Here is a 13,807-nt window from a genome sequence, read left to right on the forward strand (position 1 = left end):
TTTGCCCTGTCCCCTGCCTGGATGTGTCCGCCTTACACTTTCCCTCATAGCTGGGCTGTCAGGTATGTACCACCCAGCTCAGCTTCTTCCACAGAATGCAATCTTGTAAGACTTTGCAAAGGTTAGCCTAGAACCGTAAATGTCCCTGATTTAGCCTTCCACATAGTGCATGGCAGGTACATGCCACTACATCCAGCTATGGGTTGAGATGGGGTCTTGCATGTATGACTGGCCTCGAACCTGGATCCTACTCTCAGCCTCTGAAGTAGCTAGGATTACCGCCACCGTTTCTTTCTTTTTTATAAAGATCCAATTTGTAGAGCAGGCTGGCTTCAAACACATTCTCCTGCTTCCACATTTCCTTATGTAGAATACAGACTCCACCACTTAATACAGTGCCTGTACCACTTAGTCCTTCCCGAAACAAAGGTTAATCTTTGCACTGGTTGACTGTGATGATTAGATTGAAGAATGCACAAGGCACTTTGTTCAGGGTCCAGCACAGAGCAGGCATCCAACTGTGACAGGGAGATTATCCCTTGGGTGTGCCAGTGGAGCAGAGCCCAAGTCAAAAAGCAAACCCAGGGCTGGAGGTGTAGCTGGATGATACAACATGACTCAGCAAGCACAAGGCCCTGGGTTCCGTCCCCAACACTGGAAAGTAAAAACCACCGGGCACCGGTGGCTCACACCTGTAATCAGAAGGCTGAGATCTGAGGACCATGGTTCCAAGCCATCCCAGGAAGGAAAATCCATGAGACTCTTATCTCCAATAAACCACCCCAAAACTGGAAGTGATGCTGTGGCTCAAAGTGGTAGAGTGCTCCCTGAGCAAAAGAGCTCAGGGACCGAACCCAGGCCCTGAGTTCAAGCCTCCCACGACCAACAAAAATAAGTAAATAAAACCAGAGAGCTGAGATAAAGCCTGAGTAGCTCTTTGTGGCAGCTTCATTGGGGACAGAAAGCTGTAGGAGAACAACAAAACAGAAGGAATGAAAGAAAGGCAATTTTATTTAAAAAACAAAACCAAAAGTCAACAAACAAGCGTGGGTTCTGCGATGGGGCTAATCCATTCGGGCCTTCAGTGTCCTGGTGGTGATCTTGTCCTTCTCACTGCAGAGAGAAAGAAAAGATGTCGGCCCATGTACACTTCTGCCTCTCTAGCCCTAGGACCCAGCCTCCAGAGGAGAGGGGAGAAGGGAGGCTGCCGCCGCCACCGCTGCTCTCCCTGGGATGGTTCTGCTCTAGTCACCAAGTCCACAAGGAAGGGAAGGACAGGGATAGACAACTAGACCAGGAAAATTTTCACAGGGAGACCCACCTAGGGTAGCCTTTTCCAGAAAATGCTTTGGGTTGGACTGAAGGGCCCTCCCAAGAGGAAGCGGAGGCCCCGCCCCCGTGGCCTCCCCCTCAGGCTTACAGAACAAGTGGCTTTGCAAAGCGGGGTGGCCTCACCTCAGTGACACAAAAGAGCCTGAGGATGTGGAGTGCGGTTTTCTGTGGTAAGCAGGGAGGCTATGCTATGAAGGCGCGTGTCTACAAGCTTATTCCTCAGTGTCGCTAAGCAGCTGGGGGATGCTCTTCGCTCCATCTATTCAAGTTTCTGGTGATAGCTCCAAACAAACTGGGGGGGAGGTAGGGGCGCCAGGGAATGGCAGCTAGGGAGCTGGCTAGGGGCTGGAAGATGATTGCTAGAGCCCAACATCTAACAGTTGGGGGGAGCATTCCATCTGCAGTGAGGAGCTTCCCTGTGGTTAGCCCCACACAGGTCCCCTGGGACTTTGGGGACACTGTTAGAGAAAGAAGGAAATGTCCACTGTGAGCAAGGGAAGGAGGCTTCATCTGACAGGAGACTTAGAGAGTCTGTAGAGCCTGAGACTGCCATCTGTAGGAAGTCTGCAGAAGCCCCTTGCTTGCCATATACTTGCTCAGGGTGGGAGGGGGGGACGCGGGGGGGGGGGGGGGGAAGAAAGGCAGGTGTCTGCGAAGCAGCCGGTTTGCCCAACTCATACTCACATGATGTGGACTATGACACCCATGCCAGATACTGCATCCCGGTCCACAGCATTGAGCATGGCTTGGGAGATGGTTTCAAACAGATGTTCTGGGTCCTGCCAACAGAGAGGACCAGTTTAGTTTCAAGACTTGTTCTGAGCTGCTTAAGGCTTTTTTTCTGCTCCCCAGCTCCAGGCCCTGCAGTGCAGGGGAGGGAGGGTTTGCTCCAGGTGGGAAGACCTCTGAGCTCTTTTCTTGAAGGAAACTGACTACAGAAACATGCCACATCCTGAATCGTGTGTGTGTGTGTGTGTGTGTGTGTGTGTGTGTGTGTGTGTGTGTGTGTGTGTGTGTGTGTGTGTGTGTGTCTGTCTGTCTGTCTGTTTGTGTGCTGGGGCTTATACTCAGGGTCTGGGTACTATCCCTTAGCTTTTTCTCTCAAGGCTGGTGCTATCTGAGTCATAGCACCACTTTCTACCTTTTTGGTTGTTAATTGGTTTCTGCCCAGCTGGCTTTGAACCACAATCCTCAAATCTCAGTCTCCCAAGTAGCTAGGATTACAGGCATGAGCCACTGGCACCTGGCTTTTCAAATCGGGAATCTTTTCCATTAACCCTGGATAAACAATAAATCTCTTCATTGAGCCTCAATTCCTCTTCTGTAAAATGAGAAGAATTTTACTTTTTCTCCTGGTCCTGTGCTTGAACTCAAGGCCTAGGCACTGTCTCTGAGCTTTTGCACTCAAGGCTAGCACTCTACCACTTTGAGCCACAGCTCTACTTCAAGTTTTCAGGTGGTTAATTGGAGATAAGAGTCTCACTCACAGACTTTCCTGCCCACGTTGGCTTTGAAACATGATCCTCAGATCTCAGTTTCCTGAGTACCTAGGATTACAGGCTTGAGCCACCAACACCTAGAGAGAATTTCCATTTGGCTCTGACATGCTTTTCAGCTGCTCTACAGACTTCCCAACACCTGAAAACTCAACCTGTCCAACTGTGAGCCTGCTGGCCCCCAAGCTGCTTAGTTAGCACCGCCACTCTTCATGTCTTTAAGGCCAAGTCCTCTTGGCTTTGAGGCCTCTTGGCTTTGGCTGCCTTCCTGGCCCAACATTCTCTTTGCTCAGGACTTCAGCGCCTCCTGCAGGTAACAACTTGTTACATCCAGCTGTTGGCCTCTTGGTTTTTCTGGGTAGGTCGTCAGGCCTGAACTCTGGGCCTGGGCGCTGTCCCTCAGCTCTTCAGCTCAAGGCTAGCGGCTCTACCACTTGAGCCACAGCACCACTTCTAGGTTTTTCTGCTTATCTGGTACTGAGGAATGGAACCCAGGGCCTCATGTATGCAAGACAAGCACTCTACCACTGAGTCCCCTTCCCAGCCCAGTTCTTCGGGTTCTTTCAGCAAAGAAAAGCTTGGCAACTTATTGGCATGTGTTCAAGGCCCTCTGAAGTCTCATCCCAGCCTCACCTCCCTGCACCCTGCCCACCCTAGCTACTCCCAGCTCTCTTCGGAGCATCTGAGCCCAGCTCGCACCTCAGCCCTCACAGTTCCTCTTCCCGGCATATTCCACTTTAGCCAGTACTTATTTAGTGTGGGTGCAAGATCCTGACCTTCCCCCAAGCCGGGCAGAGGTGGCAGAGGAAAGCAAGGCTCTCCTGGTGAGGCATTATGCCAGTCTCTTCTCATGCTTCAACACTGTCTGAAGTAGCTGTTAGTGTCCTCTTTCACAGGTAAGGGAGGCAGGGCTGGGTAGTGATTTACCCACGAACAAAAACCAGGCACTGGCGGCTCACACCTGTAATCCTACTCAGGAGGCTGAGATCATGGTTCAAGGCCAGTCCATGCAGGAAAGGAAAGTCCATGAGACTCTTATCTCCTAGAAGTGGCACTACACATTAGCATTGAGCAAAAGAGCTCAAGGACAGCATCCAGGCCCTGAGTACAAGCCCCATGACCAGCCAAACAAAACAAAACAAAACAAAAAAACCGAAGTGGCGGGCTGGGAAGGTGGCTCAGTGGTAGAGTACTTGCCTTGCATGCATGAGGCCCTGGGTTCGATTCCTCAGCACCACATAAGCAGGAAAAAAAAGCCGGGAGTGGTGCTGTGGCTCAAATGGTAGAGCGCTAGCCTTGAGCTTAAGAGCTGAGGGACAGCGCCCAGACCCAGAATTCAGGCCCACAACCGGACCAAAAAAAAAACCAAAAACAAACAAACAAAAAAAAAACCCGAAGTGGCAGGTAGATTGAGGCTTATAGCTCAGAAACCCCTCGCTCCAGGCCATTCTGTCTGATGCCTCTAATGTTGTTAGATGTGTGCGTGTGCTCAGTGTCTCTGGAGACCCAATGGGAAGCTAAAATCAACATCTGACCAGCATCTCCAAAGAGAAGGTCCTCCAGGCAGATGAAACTTCTAGAAACCCTTCAAGGAACTTACCATCCCTCACCCCAAACACATTTTGTTCCGGAAGGTCCAGGACAGCATGGAGGCCAGGGCTGCCCCTGAGGCCAGCCCTGCTCCATGCTGCCAACTTACCATGTTGGGTTCCCAGAGGGACTCACACATCCCATACATTTGCTCGGAACAGGTACCACTGACTACAAAGTCGTCAGTCACCATGGGGCAGCCAATGAGGTCCAGAGAGCAAATGAAGGGCTTGAAGGTCTTCGGATCCAACCCAGCAATGACAGGTTCCGTGTAGTAGGGGCCAAACCTGTGAGCAGAGAAAGTAGAGCTCAAAAATGCTCATTTTTACACCCAGGCCTGTAGAAACAAGGGAGGCCACCTCGCTCAACTCTTTCCCCTCTCCTAGCATCTGGCAGGTCTTAAGTCTTGTTCCTCCTCTTTCCTCTGACATTTACCTTCATATGCCTCTTATTCCTAGCCTCCTTTCCTCTTCCTTTCTTTGGGAATCCTGCCTCTTCCTAATCTTCTCTACTTAATCCAATCTCCTACCACTACTGAATTCTCTATTTGTACATTTATATCTGTACTCCTTTAGAAAAAGGATTTGAGCTGGGCTTACGCCTGGAATCCTAGCAACTCAGGAGGCTGAGATCTGAGGATTGCAGTTCAAAGCCAGCCCAGGCAGGAAAGTTCATGAGACTCTCATCTCCAATTAATGACCAGAATTTCAGAAATGGCACTGGGGCTCAAAGTGGTATAGCGTAACAGTGCTCAGGCCTTGAGTTCAAGCCCCAGGACTGGCACAAAAAGGAAAGAAAGAAGGAAGGAAGGAAGGGAAGGAAAGAAAGCAAAAAAAAAAAAAAAAGAGAGAGAGAAAAAAACAGAGCCACAAAATAAGGATACTGTCTAAGAAGTGAGGACAAAGAGCCCCCTGCTGGCAACCCTGCATGTTACAGGCCTGCTGTGCCATCCTAGGCTGAGCTCCCTGAACCCACTTACCGCTTCTCATACAAAAGGTTGGCCACCATGCTCATAAGGGTGTAAGGCTTGATCTGCCGACCTTCCTTTAACTCATATAGGTTTAGCCGGAACTTTAGGCGCTGGGCACTGTGATTGGAAGAGAAAAGCAGGTAAGTGATGCTGAATATCCTCTAGTGTTCACCCATGTGGGTCAGAAGGAACACAGGAAACATCCAATCTCTAAAAACCAAGAGCTGCTTGCACACAGCTGAAAGGTACCTTCCCCCAGGGCCACCTCAGAGCCCCAGATTGGGCCCTGGCATAGAGGCCAGTGCCACACACCTGCTGGGGCCACAGCAGTGACTCCCAGGATGACTTTAGCTTCACCTTCTAGGTGAGGACATTGAAACCTAGTAAACTCATTGAGAAGAAGCTCTTGACGGGAAGGAGGGGAAGGCTGGTGGGGCCTCCTGACAGGGTCAGTCTACACAGTTGGCTCTCCAGCAGCACAGGAGAAGAGCAGACTGGATTTGACCCCAAGAAGTTCTATGTTCTTGGCCCTTAACCAGCCTTAAAGGAAATGTCTGACAAGCTTCCTCCCCTTAGTGAGCGCCTCTCAACCTTTTACAAAGTGCAGAAGCTACTTCTCCTTAGGCCACCAGCTGCCTGTAGTCCACATGATCCCTCTTGAAATCCCATCCTGATTCTTTTCAGCTTTCTTCTTCTCTGAGTTCTCTTCCTCCTACTTAGCTAAAAATAAGCTTCAGCTCTCCAACTACACAGCTTAGTATTAAAACCCCCCTCATACATCATCTCTCCAGAATCTGTTCCTCAGTGGCTCTCCAGCATCTCCCTGAGAGGAAACTTCAAACCCTACCAGCAAGAGCAAGAAATCACAAGCAAACAACCCCCGCCCCCATCTGCTTGCAAGATGCTTCTAATTGGCATACCCTGTCCCCTCCGAGTTGTTGTCCAAATCAAAGTCATCATTTTCCCCTCTTAAATAGGCCTCTCAAGTCCTGTACTTCAGTGTACATACTCAAAAGCAGGAATCATCTGGTTAACATCACTGGACTGCCTACAAGCCAGGTACATGTCTAAACATACCATTGTGTCTTAGTATTTCTAGGGGATTGGTTCCAGGACCACCAAAGGATATAAAAATCCAAAGCTGTATTTAAAGGTTGTATTCACATATGATTTGTACATATTCCTCTCCTGAGATTTAATCATTTCTAGATTACTTATAATATCTAAAGCAATGTAAACGCCAGGTAAATTGTCATTCTATACTGTTTAGGAAGTAATGGCAAGAAAATTATCCATACAGACAATTTTTTTCTGAAATATGTTCCCTCTTTTTGTTGCTAGGGATTGAAGTCTTCCAATGCTATGCTCCCAGATTAGAAGGTACCTAAGAAAGAAGGCTACGCCTTCCCTGTAGCCACCTCAGTGCCCCTGGATGGGCTAACATAGAACTGATCAATTCCATACCTGCCAAGCACACATTTTACCACTGAGCCACAAAGTCCATCTGAATATTCCATGCAAGGATGATTCAATCTGAGGATGCTAGATTTTTTGAACAGAGGACTTTACTAGATAAAAAAGATATAGGGAGCCAGGCGCTGGTGGCTCACGCCTGTAATCCTAGCTACTCAGGAGGCTGAGATCTGAGGATCACAGTTCAAAGCCAGCCTGGGCAGGAGAGACCGTGAGACTCCTATCTCCAATAAACCACCAGAAAACCGGAAGTGGCGCTGTGGCTCAAGTGGTAGAGCACTCGCCTTGAGCTGAAGAGCTGAGGGACAGTGCCCAGGCCTAGAGTTCAAGCCCCATGGCCGACCAAAAAAAAAAAAAAAGAAAAAGAAATAGGGATGGGTACAGATGGCTCACACCTATTCTAACTACGCAGGAGGCTGAGATTAAAGATTGTGGTTCGAAGCCAGCCTGGACAGAAAAATCCCCATGAGACTCTTTTTTTTTTTTTTTTTGGGTCTAGTCTTGGGGCCTTAACTGTGGGCCTGGGTGCTGTCCCTCAGCTCTTCAGCTCAAGGCTAGTGATCTACCACTTGAGCCACAGTGCCACTTCTGGCTTTTTTTCTTTTTGCTTATGTGGTGCTAAGGAATTGAACCCAGGCCTCATGCATGCAAGGCAAGCGCTCTACCACTGAGCCACCTTCCCAGCCCCTCCATGAGACTCTTATCTCCAATAAACTACTAAAAAAAAAAAAGCCAGAAGTGGCACTATGGCTCAAGTGGTAGAGCACTAACCTTGAGTACAAAGGGGCTCAGGAACAGCACCCGGGCCCTGAGTTCAAATCCTAGGACCAACATTAAAAAAGCGGGGAGGGGACTGGGAAGGTGGCTCAGTTGTACAGTGCTTGCCTCGCATGCTTGAGGCCCTGGGTTCAATTCCTCAGCACCACATAAACAGAAGTGGCCAGAAGTGACTCTGTGGCTCAAGTGATAGAGCACTAGCCTTGAGCTGAAGAGCTCAGGGACAATGCCCAGGCCTAGAGTTCAAGCCCCATGACTGACAAAAAAAAAAGATACAGGAAGCCAGATATGATAAACCATAACTTCCTAATTACTCAGTAGATGCAGGGGGATCAAGAGTTCCAGGCCAGTCTGGGAAAAGTTTAGCAAAAGTTATCTCGACAAGTAAAGCTGGGTATGGTAGTGCACAACTGTAATTTCAGCTTCAAAGGAATGAGATATAGGTAGACTAGTTTGATCTAAGGCTTGCATGGGCAAAAAAACACAGGGTCCTCAACCTAGCTACTCAGGAGGCTGAGATCCCACTTAGAAACCAGCCTGTGCAGACAAATCCAAGAGACCCCTATCTTCAATTCGCCAGCAAAAAGCCAGAAGTGGAAGCATGGCTCCAGTTGTAGAGGACCAGCCTTGAGCAAAAAAGCTAAGCAAGAAGCCGAGCATTGGTGGCTCACGCCTGTAATCCTAGCTACTCAGGAGGCTGAGATCTGAGGATCATAGTTCAAAGCCAGGCTAGGCACAAAAGTCCATGAGACTCTTATCTCCAATTAACCACCAGAAAACTGAAAGTGGTGCTGTGGCTCAAGTGGTAGAGTGCTAGCCTTGAGCTGAAGAGCTGAGGGACAGTGCCTAGGCCCAGAGTTCAAGCCCCACCACTGACAAAAAAAAAAAGCTAAGCAAGAACACAAGGCTCTGAGTTCAAGCTCCAATAGTGGCACCAAAAAAAAAAAAGGAAGGAAGGAAAAGAAAAAAGAGAAAATACAAGACCGTACATGAAAAATAACTGAAAACAAAAGAGATGGGAAGTGTGGCTCAAGTGGTAAAGTATGCTAAGATGTGCCAGGCTGAGTTTAATCCTTAGTAACTAAAAAAAAATTCAAAAAGGTATCAAGGCTTAGTGTAGGAACAGGCGCTCATCCTGGCTTCAAAACCCAGCCCTAGGGGCTGGGAAGGTGGCTCAGTGGTAGAGCGCTTGCCTTGCATGCATGAGGCCCTGGGTTCGATTCCCCAGCACCATATAAACAAAAAGAAAAAAAGCTGGAAGTGGAGCTGTGGCTCAAGTGGTAGAGTGCTAGCCTTGAGCTGAAGAGCTGAGGGACAGTACCAAGGCCGAGTTCAGGCCCCACGACCCCCCCCCCAAAAAAAAAAAACCCAGCCCTATCCCTCCACCACAAAAAACGACATAGGTCATGATCTCAGTGAAACTTCAAATCCCACCTCTTCTACAATATCCAAGTGGCCACTGAGCTCAATCAGCAAAACTAACAGAAGCCACATCCTTTGCCTTACTGCTACCAGTCACACTCCTTAGCCTCTCAGACTCTCCTTTCTCTCAAGTCACAGAACCACTGTCAACTAGGTAAACAACCTGGCAGTTAATATGTGCATCAAGTTAATGTGTGCATCATGGGCTATAACTGCTTTCTCTTCCAGCTGACCTTAAGTTCTCTCCAGCCTTTGGTTTAAAGAGATGAGCGCTGGGGGTCCTGGTATTCATGAACTTTCTTCAACTGTGAAATAAGACAGCAGTCTGGCAATACAAGAAAGAGGGAATCTATTCGCATAGATGTTTCCACAGAGCTGGTAAACGTTGGTTAGGGCACATCTCTGGGTCACTCTGATATTCAGCTGTCCCAGACTCACTGGTGATATTTGGTAGATGGTTGGTATCCAAGCCACTCAAGACACCTGTCAAAGGCTGGTCCAAGAAGAGGCCTGGATGTGGGCAGGGACTCCTGACACTTACACTGTCTGAACGTCGGTGGCCAGCCCGGCCAGGCCGATGTACAGCCGGTCACCCATGGGAAAGATCTTCTGGAAGTCTGTAGTCACCATCTGGGCCTGGATCCCGAAGCGCCTGTCTGCTGCGATGGCCACACAGTTTTTCCCCTTCATGGCCATGACGGCCCCTCCGTTATAGGACATAATAGACTGAGGGTAGAAAAGCGGGGGGGATTTAGCGCGAGGAGCCCAATGCTGCCATAGCCCCCAGCCTAGCCCAGGAACCCCGCTCCGCCCGTACCCCTTGTCTTCACTTTAGAGGCCGGTCGGGGAGCCAAGAGCTCCTTTCCACCGACCACCAAGCCCTTTCTGCCTCCAATTCTGGCCTCGCCTCATCCCCGTTTCTCAACCCACACCCCGTATTCTTTCCCTTGCCCCCCGTCTCACCATGATTGCGGTGTAATAGGAATCGGGTTCGCCGCTGCAATTACAGTGAACCGGTTCTGGTTCCCCTGTACCAACGCTCTCGCTGCTATTATTCCTATTGGCCGACAGGCCGAGTCGGCCTGACCAATTGAGCTTTCTATTGGTTCTATTTCCCGTCAATCACCATTCCGGGTAGTTTGGTTGAGAAAGCCAAAACGGAGGCGGGGAAAGCGGAAAGTGAAAAGTCACTGTGAGTGCGGAAGAGCGTCGCGTTGCGGTGCATGCCGGGATCTCGGCGGACCTAATCTTGGCTGTCCCGGCTGGGGGCGGGGTCTGCGCGCACGTGGGCTGGGGCGGCGGGTTGCGTGTGGGTCGCGCCTCCAGCTTGGGGAGCCGCGGTGCTACCTGCTGTGGCTTCAGGCTAGCCGATTTCGTTTATTCATCCTACAAACCCTGACCGCTATTACCTACTCACGGGGCACTTCGCGAGGCTGGGGATAAGCACTAGCTCCGGCCCGGGCCGGGTGTGTGGGAGACCCCCATGCAGTGCGGGTTGAATGACGGGAAATGGGGCGAGGGGGAGAGGGCGCCGCGGGTATTCCGCGCCTGCAAGGCTTTAGCTGCCGCGGGCAGCCTTGGAGGCTGGAGATTGTTCTGGTCTTTGGGATCCCCTGCAGGTTGACTTCAGGTCAGCTCCCGAAAATGAACATTTCGAGCGGAGGAGCCGCTCAGAGAGCCGGCGAGAAGCTCCTTGTACATAGCTTAATAATCCTTAGGTTGCTCACCTTCCGCCCCCGTGCCCGGCTGCCCCCCTCGGGTCTGGATCCTGCATCCTATCCAGGTTCCATGTCTCTGCTCCGCTTATTCGGAGCTGTGGTTTCAGCTTCGGCGCCACGTCAGCCTCGCTCCCATTGACTCGGCTTTCTGCAGCACCAGTAGCCATCACCGTCTCTGTGGCGCAATCGGTTAGCGCGTTCGGCTGTTAACCGAAAGGTTGGTGGTTCGAGCCCACCCAGGGACGCGTGGTTACGTTTTGTTATTTTCATTTTCCCCCTGGGTTTGATCAGTTGTCGAAAAGCCAGATTTTGTAATGAAATGGCAGAGGCGATGCTTTTTCTACAACACAGAATCACTGTGGTTGAAAATGTGTTATTCGTGATAGCATGAATTCTCCCCGATTCTCCACTGCCTGCCTACCACTCCTCTGTCCCCAAGTCAGATTACAAGAATGCCAAGTTTTTGTCTCACCAGGCAATATATTTTGCTTTTTTTTTTTTTTTTTAAATCATTAACAATTAATTTGCAGTGTAGGTTGGACTTTTTCCATTGTCTACCTCAATGGATTTTACAAACTAGAAATATTACTTCTGGAAAGGAGGGAAAGCAAAGAGAGAGAATGGCAGGGACAAAGTGAGGGATAAAAAGAAAGGAGGGGGAGAGGGAGACCACAGATGTAATTTAAAGAGACAGAAAGTGAAGACATAAATTGGCAAACCCCAACAAAATGACGAAAAGGAAAGAAAAGAGAAGTAGTTAACAGGTTCACCCCCAAAAAGAAAAACAACAACAAAATAGAAATACATGCAAGCAGTGGGGAAGAGGATAGGAAGGTAGGAACTGATACTAACAAAGGACTGGCTTTGATCTTAAGAGACACAGAGGTAAAGCTACTCTGGAAAGCACTGGTAGAGGCTCCCTCTCCTGCCTTTGACACCATTTTTAAAAGGGTCTCATCTCACACTAGCTCTTGGTAGGTGCTGGGAATCACCACCTAGATTTCCCAGCTCCCTGCCCTCTCAAAGTCTCTAATCTGTGACCCATACATTGACTTTATGATTCCAAAATTGTCACTGGGAGACCCCGGGTAAAATTCAAAATCTAGGGGAAAAGGTTCTGATCTGTCCAGAGATTGCATTCTAGAATGCTGGGTGGAAGCCTGGATTCAAAACAGTCCTCTGAGGTAACTGATTCTAAGGAGGCCTCTTCTGGACACCCATGTTCACCCACCGTGTAAGTGCTCACATGCCCATGGGGATGAACATGGAGGGACATCTGGTCCTGTGGAAGCCAAGGGGATGGGTTGTGTGTCTCTCCAAGTTTGTCCTCTTTGGCCTGTGAGTGTCCTACTGACCCACCCATGTCCAGTGAAGCATTTGACATTGGCACATGACTCTAAGTGGCTTCATAAAGACAGGGAGACCAGAGAATTTCAGCTGTAGTATAGGCTGGCTCAGACTTTTTGTGAAAAGCCAGAAAGGGCAGAAATGTGAGGCTGGTCATCTGGGTTGGAAAAGATTAAGTTAAAGTTTTATAGGTAGCATGGTCTTTAGCAAGCTCTCCCCATGAGTGGCGCTTAAGGACTGAGAAAGAAGTAAATGGATATCCACTCCCTGCTTAGCACAGTGGCCCCCTGGGGTCGCCCTTCGGATTGGGGCCACGGAGGGGATAACCCCCCCACACACACACACACTTAGTGTTAGCTGCTGCTCCCCAGAAGGGCAGCAACTGGGTCCTATGTGGATCGCCGGTGGGACTTAGATCTCCGCGAAACCCTTAGGGGTTTCTCTTGTTCTGGGTGTTCTAGCGAGAGAAATGGCCAAGTGGGAGTCCCTGCTGTCCGCTCCTTCATGAGGCAGAGCACGGTGGATGCACAAATCTTCGCTGGCAGAGCCCAGGATGCCCTGGAGACCCGGCGAACTCGTGCAAGGACTCACCATGCAGGGACCGAGCAAGCAGGTGACCGGACCCTGCCAGGCCTCTCCCGCCCGTCCTCGTACCAACCCCTCTGGGCGGAAATCTCTCCCGCCCTTCCTCCCCGGCCCCAGCGTGAGCTGAAGCTGGGGTCAGTTGGCGGCCAGTGCCCTCAGGGCCCCCACGATCTGTGGCAGGAGGGTGAAAACCCTCAGTCGCCCCCCCCCCCGTCCCTCCATTTCCCACCTCCCTGCCCCAGCTGGGAGCGAGAGGTGAATAGGGAGGCCGGGGCTCAGCGAAGATTGGTTTCCTAACCCACCGTCTGGGCGCTTAATGGCGCTTCTGGTCAGATCCTCGGGAGAGACAATCATGGGGGCCATCCCTAATCAATCGTGAATAACGAATAAGCGCATCGACCGTCCTAATGAGGCCCCACGGTGGTCTCCGTAAAGCAGAACCATTAGCTTCTTCGGCGCCTGCGTTTCCAAGCTCCCCGCCCCCCAACCCCCCATTTCTTAGTTCTCTCTCCCCGGCCGGAGCCGCCTGGGGGACCTGAGCGCCAGCGCTAGGTGGAGCCGAGGGCGATGATCGGAGGACTCGGCTGGCACCGGCCACCTTGGCGCTCCCCTGGCGCCTCTCGCCGCGGGGCCGACCAGGACGCACGAACGGCTCCAGAGTCCGAGCGAAAAGTGCGGGAACCGGCGCACGGCTGGGCCCGGAGCGCGGGCCGCTTTCGAGTCCCGGTGCTGAATTTCCTACTCCGCTCCGGCCTCTCCCCATTCAGCCGGTTATTGTGTCCCTGGCCCGGCGCCGGTATTCTGGTCTTTAGCTCATCCCCCTCCACCTCCCACCTCGGCTTGTGTTCCATTCTTCCCCGCCCGAGCTTGCGGGGTGCACGGGCCTGCGCCCCAGCAAACCGGGCTCCCCCCACCCCGGGGTAGACCTCCTCCTCCTCCACCCAGGTCACCCCCCCTCCCCACCGCCTGCCCCTCGACCCCAGGGGCCGGACGCCGCGGCGCCTGGGTCCTGGGGCTCTGGGTCTCCGCGCCTCGGCCCGGCTTGCGGGCAGGGAGTGGGCAGGACTCGCGCGGTGTCCCCGCTGCAGTTAGTGATT

General features: G+C 51.2%; 1 protein-coding gene and 1 non-coding gene across 2 annotated transcripts; one reads left to right on the forward strand and one right to left on the reverse strand.

Moving 5' to 3' along the window:
* Window positions 1–993: 993 nt before the first annotated feature.
* On the reverse strand, window positions 994–10,163 carry Psmb3 (proteasome 20S subunit beta 3). Its single transcript, XM_070028177.1, has 6 exons — window positions 10,024–10,163; window positions 9,602–9,786; window positions 5,398–5,505; window positions 4,528–4,705; window positions 2,017–2,111; window positions 994–1,113 (listed from the first exon to the last, which is right to left on the reverse strand). The coding sequence occupies exons 1-6, from the start codon at window positions 10,024–10,026 to the stop codon at window positions 1,065–1,067; spliced, it is 618 nt and encodes a 205-aa protein (XP_069884278.1). The 5' UTR covers window positions 10,027–10,163; the 3' UTR covers window positions 994–1,064.
* A 786-nt stretch (window positions 10,164–10,949) lies between these two features.
* Trnan-guu (transfer RNA asparagine (anticodon GUU)) lies at window positions 10,950–11,023 on the forward strand. The gene has a single exon. It is a non-coding gene; the product is annotated as a tRNA-Asn (tRNA).
* Window positions 11,024–13,807: the final 2,784 nt, after the last annotated feature.

This window comes from Dipodomys merriami, unplaced genomic scaffold (assembly GCF_024711535.1).
Source record: "Dipodomys merriami isolate MVZ:Mamm:240054 unplaced genomic scaffold, mDipMer1.0.p SCAF_19, whole genome shotgun sequence".
Classification (NCBI taxonomy): domain Eukaryota; kingdom Metazoa; phylum Chordata; class Mammalia; order Rodentia; family Heteromyidae; genus Dipodomys; species Dipodomys merriami.

Coding starts and splice junctions, on each gene's coding strand:
- Psmb3 (XM_070028177.1), bottom strand. Junction 5,506..9,601: donor GCCACCGACGTTCAGACAGT/GTAAGTGTCAGG, acceptor TTCCAATCACAG/TGCCCAGCGCCTAAAGTTCC. Junction 2,112..4,527: donor CCCTCTGGGAACCCAACATG/GTAAGTTGGCAG, acceptor CTCTGTTGGCAG/GACCCAGAACATCTGTTTGA.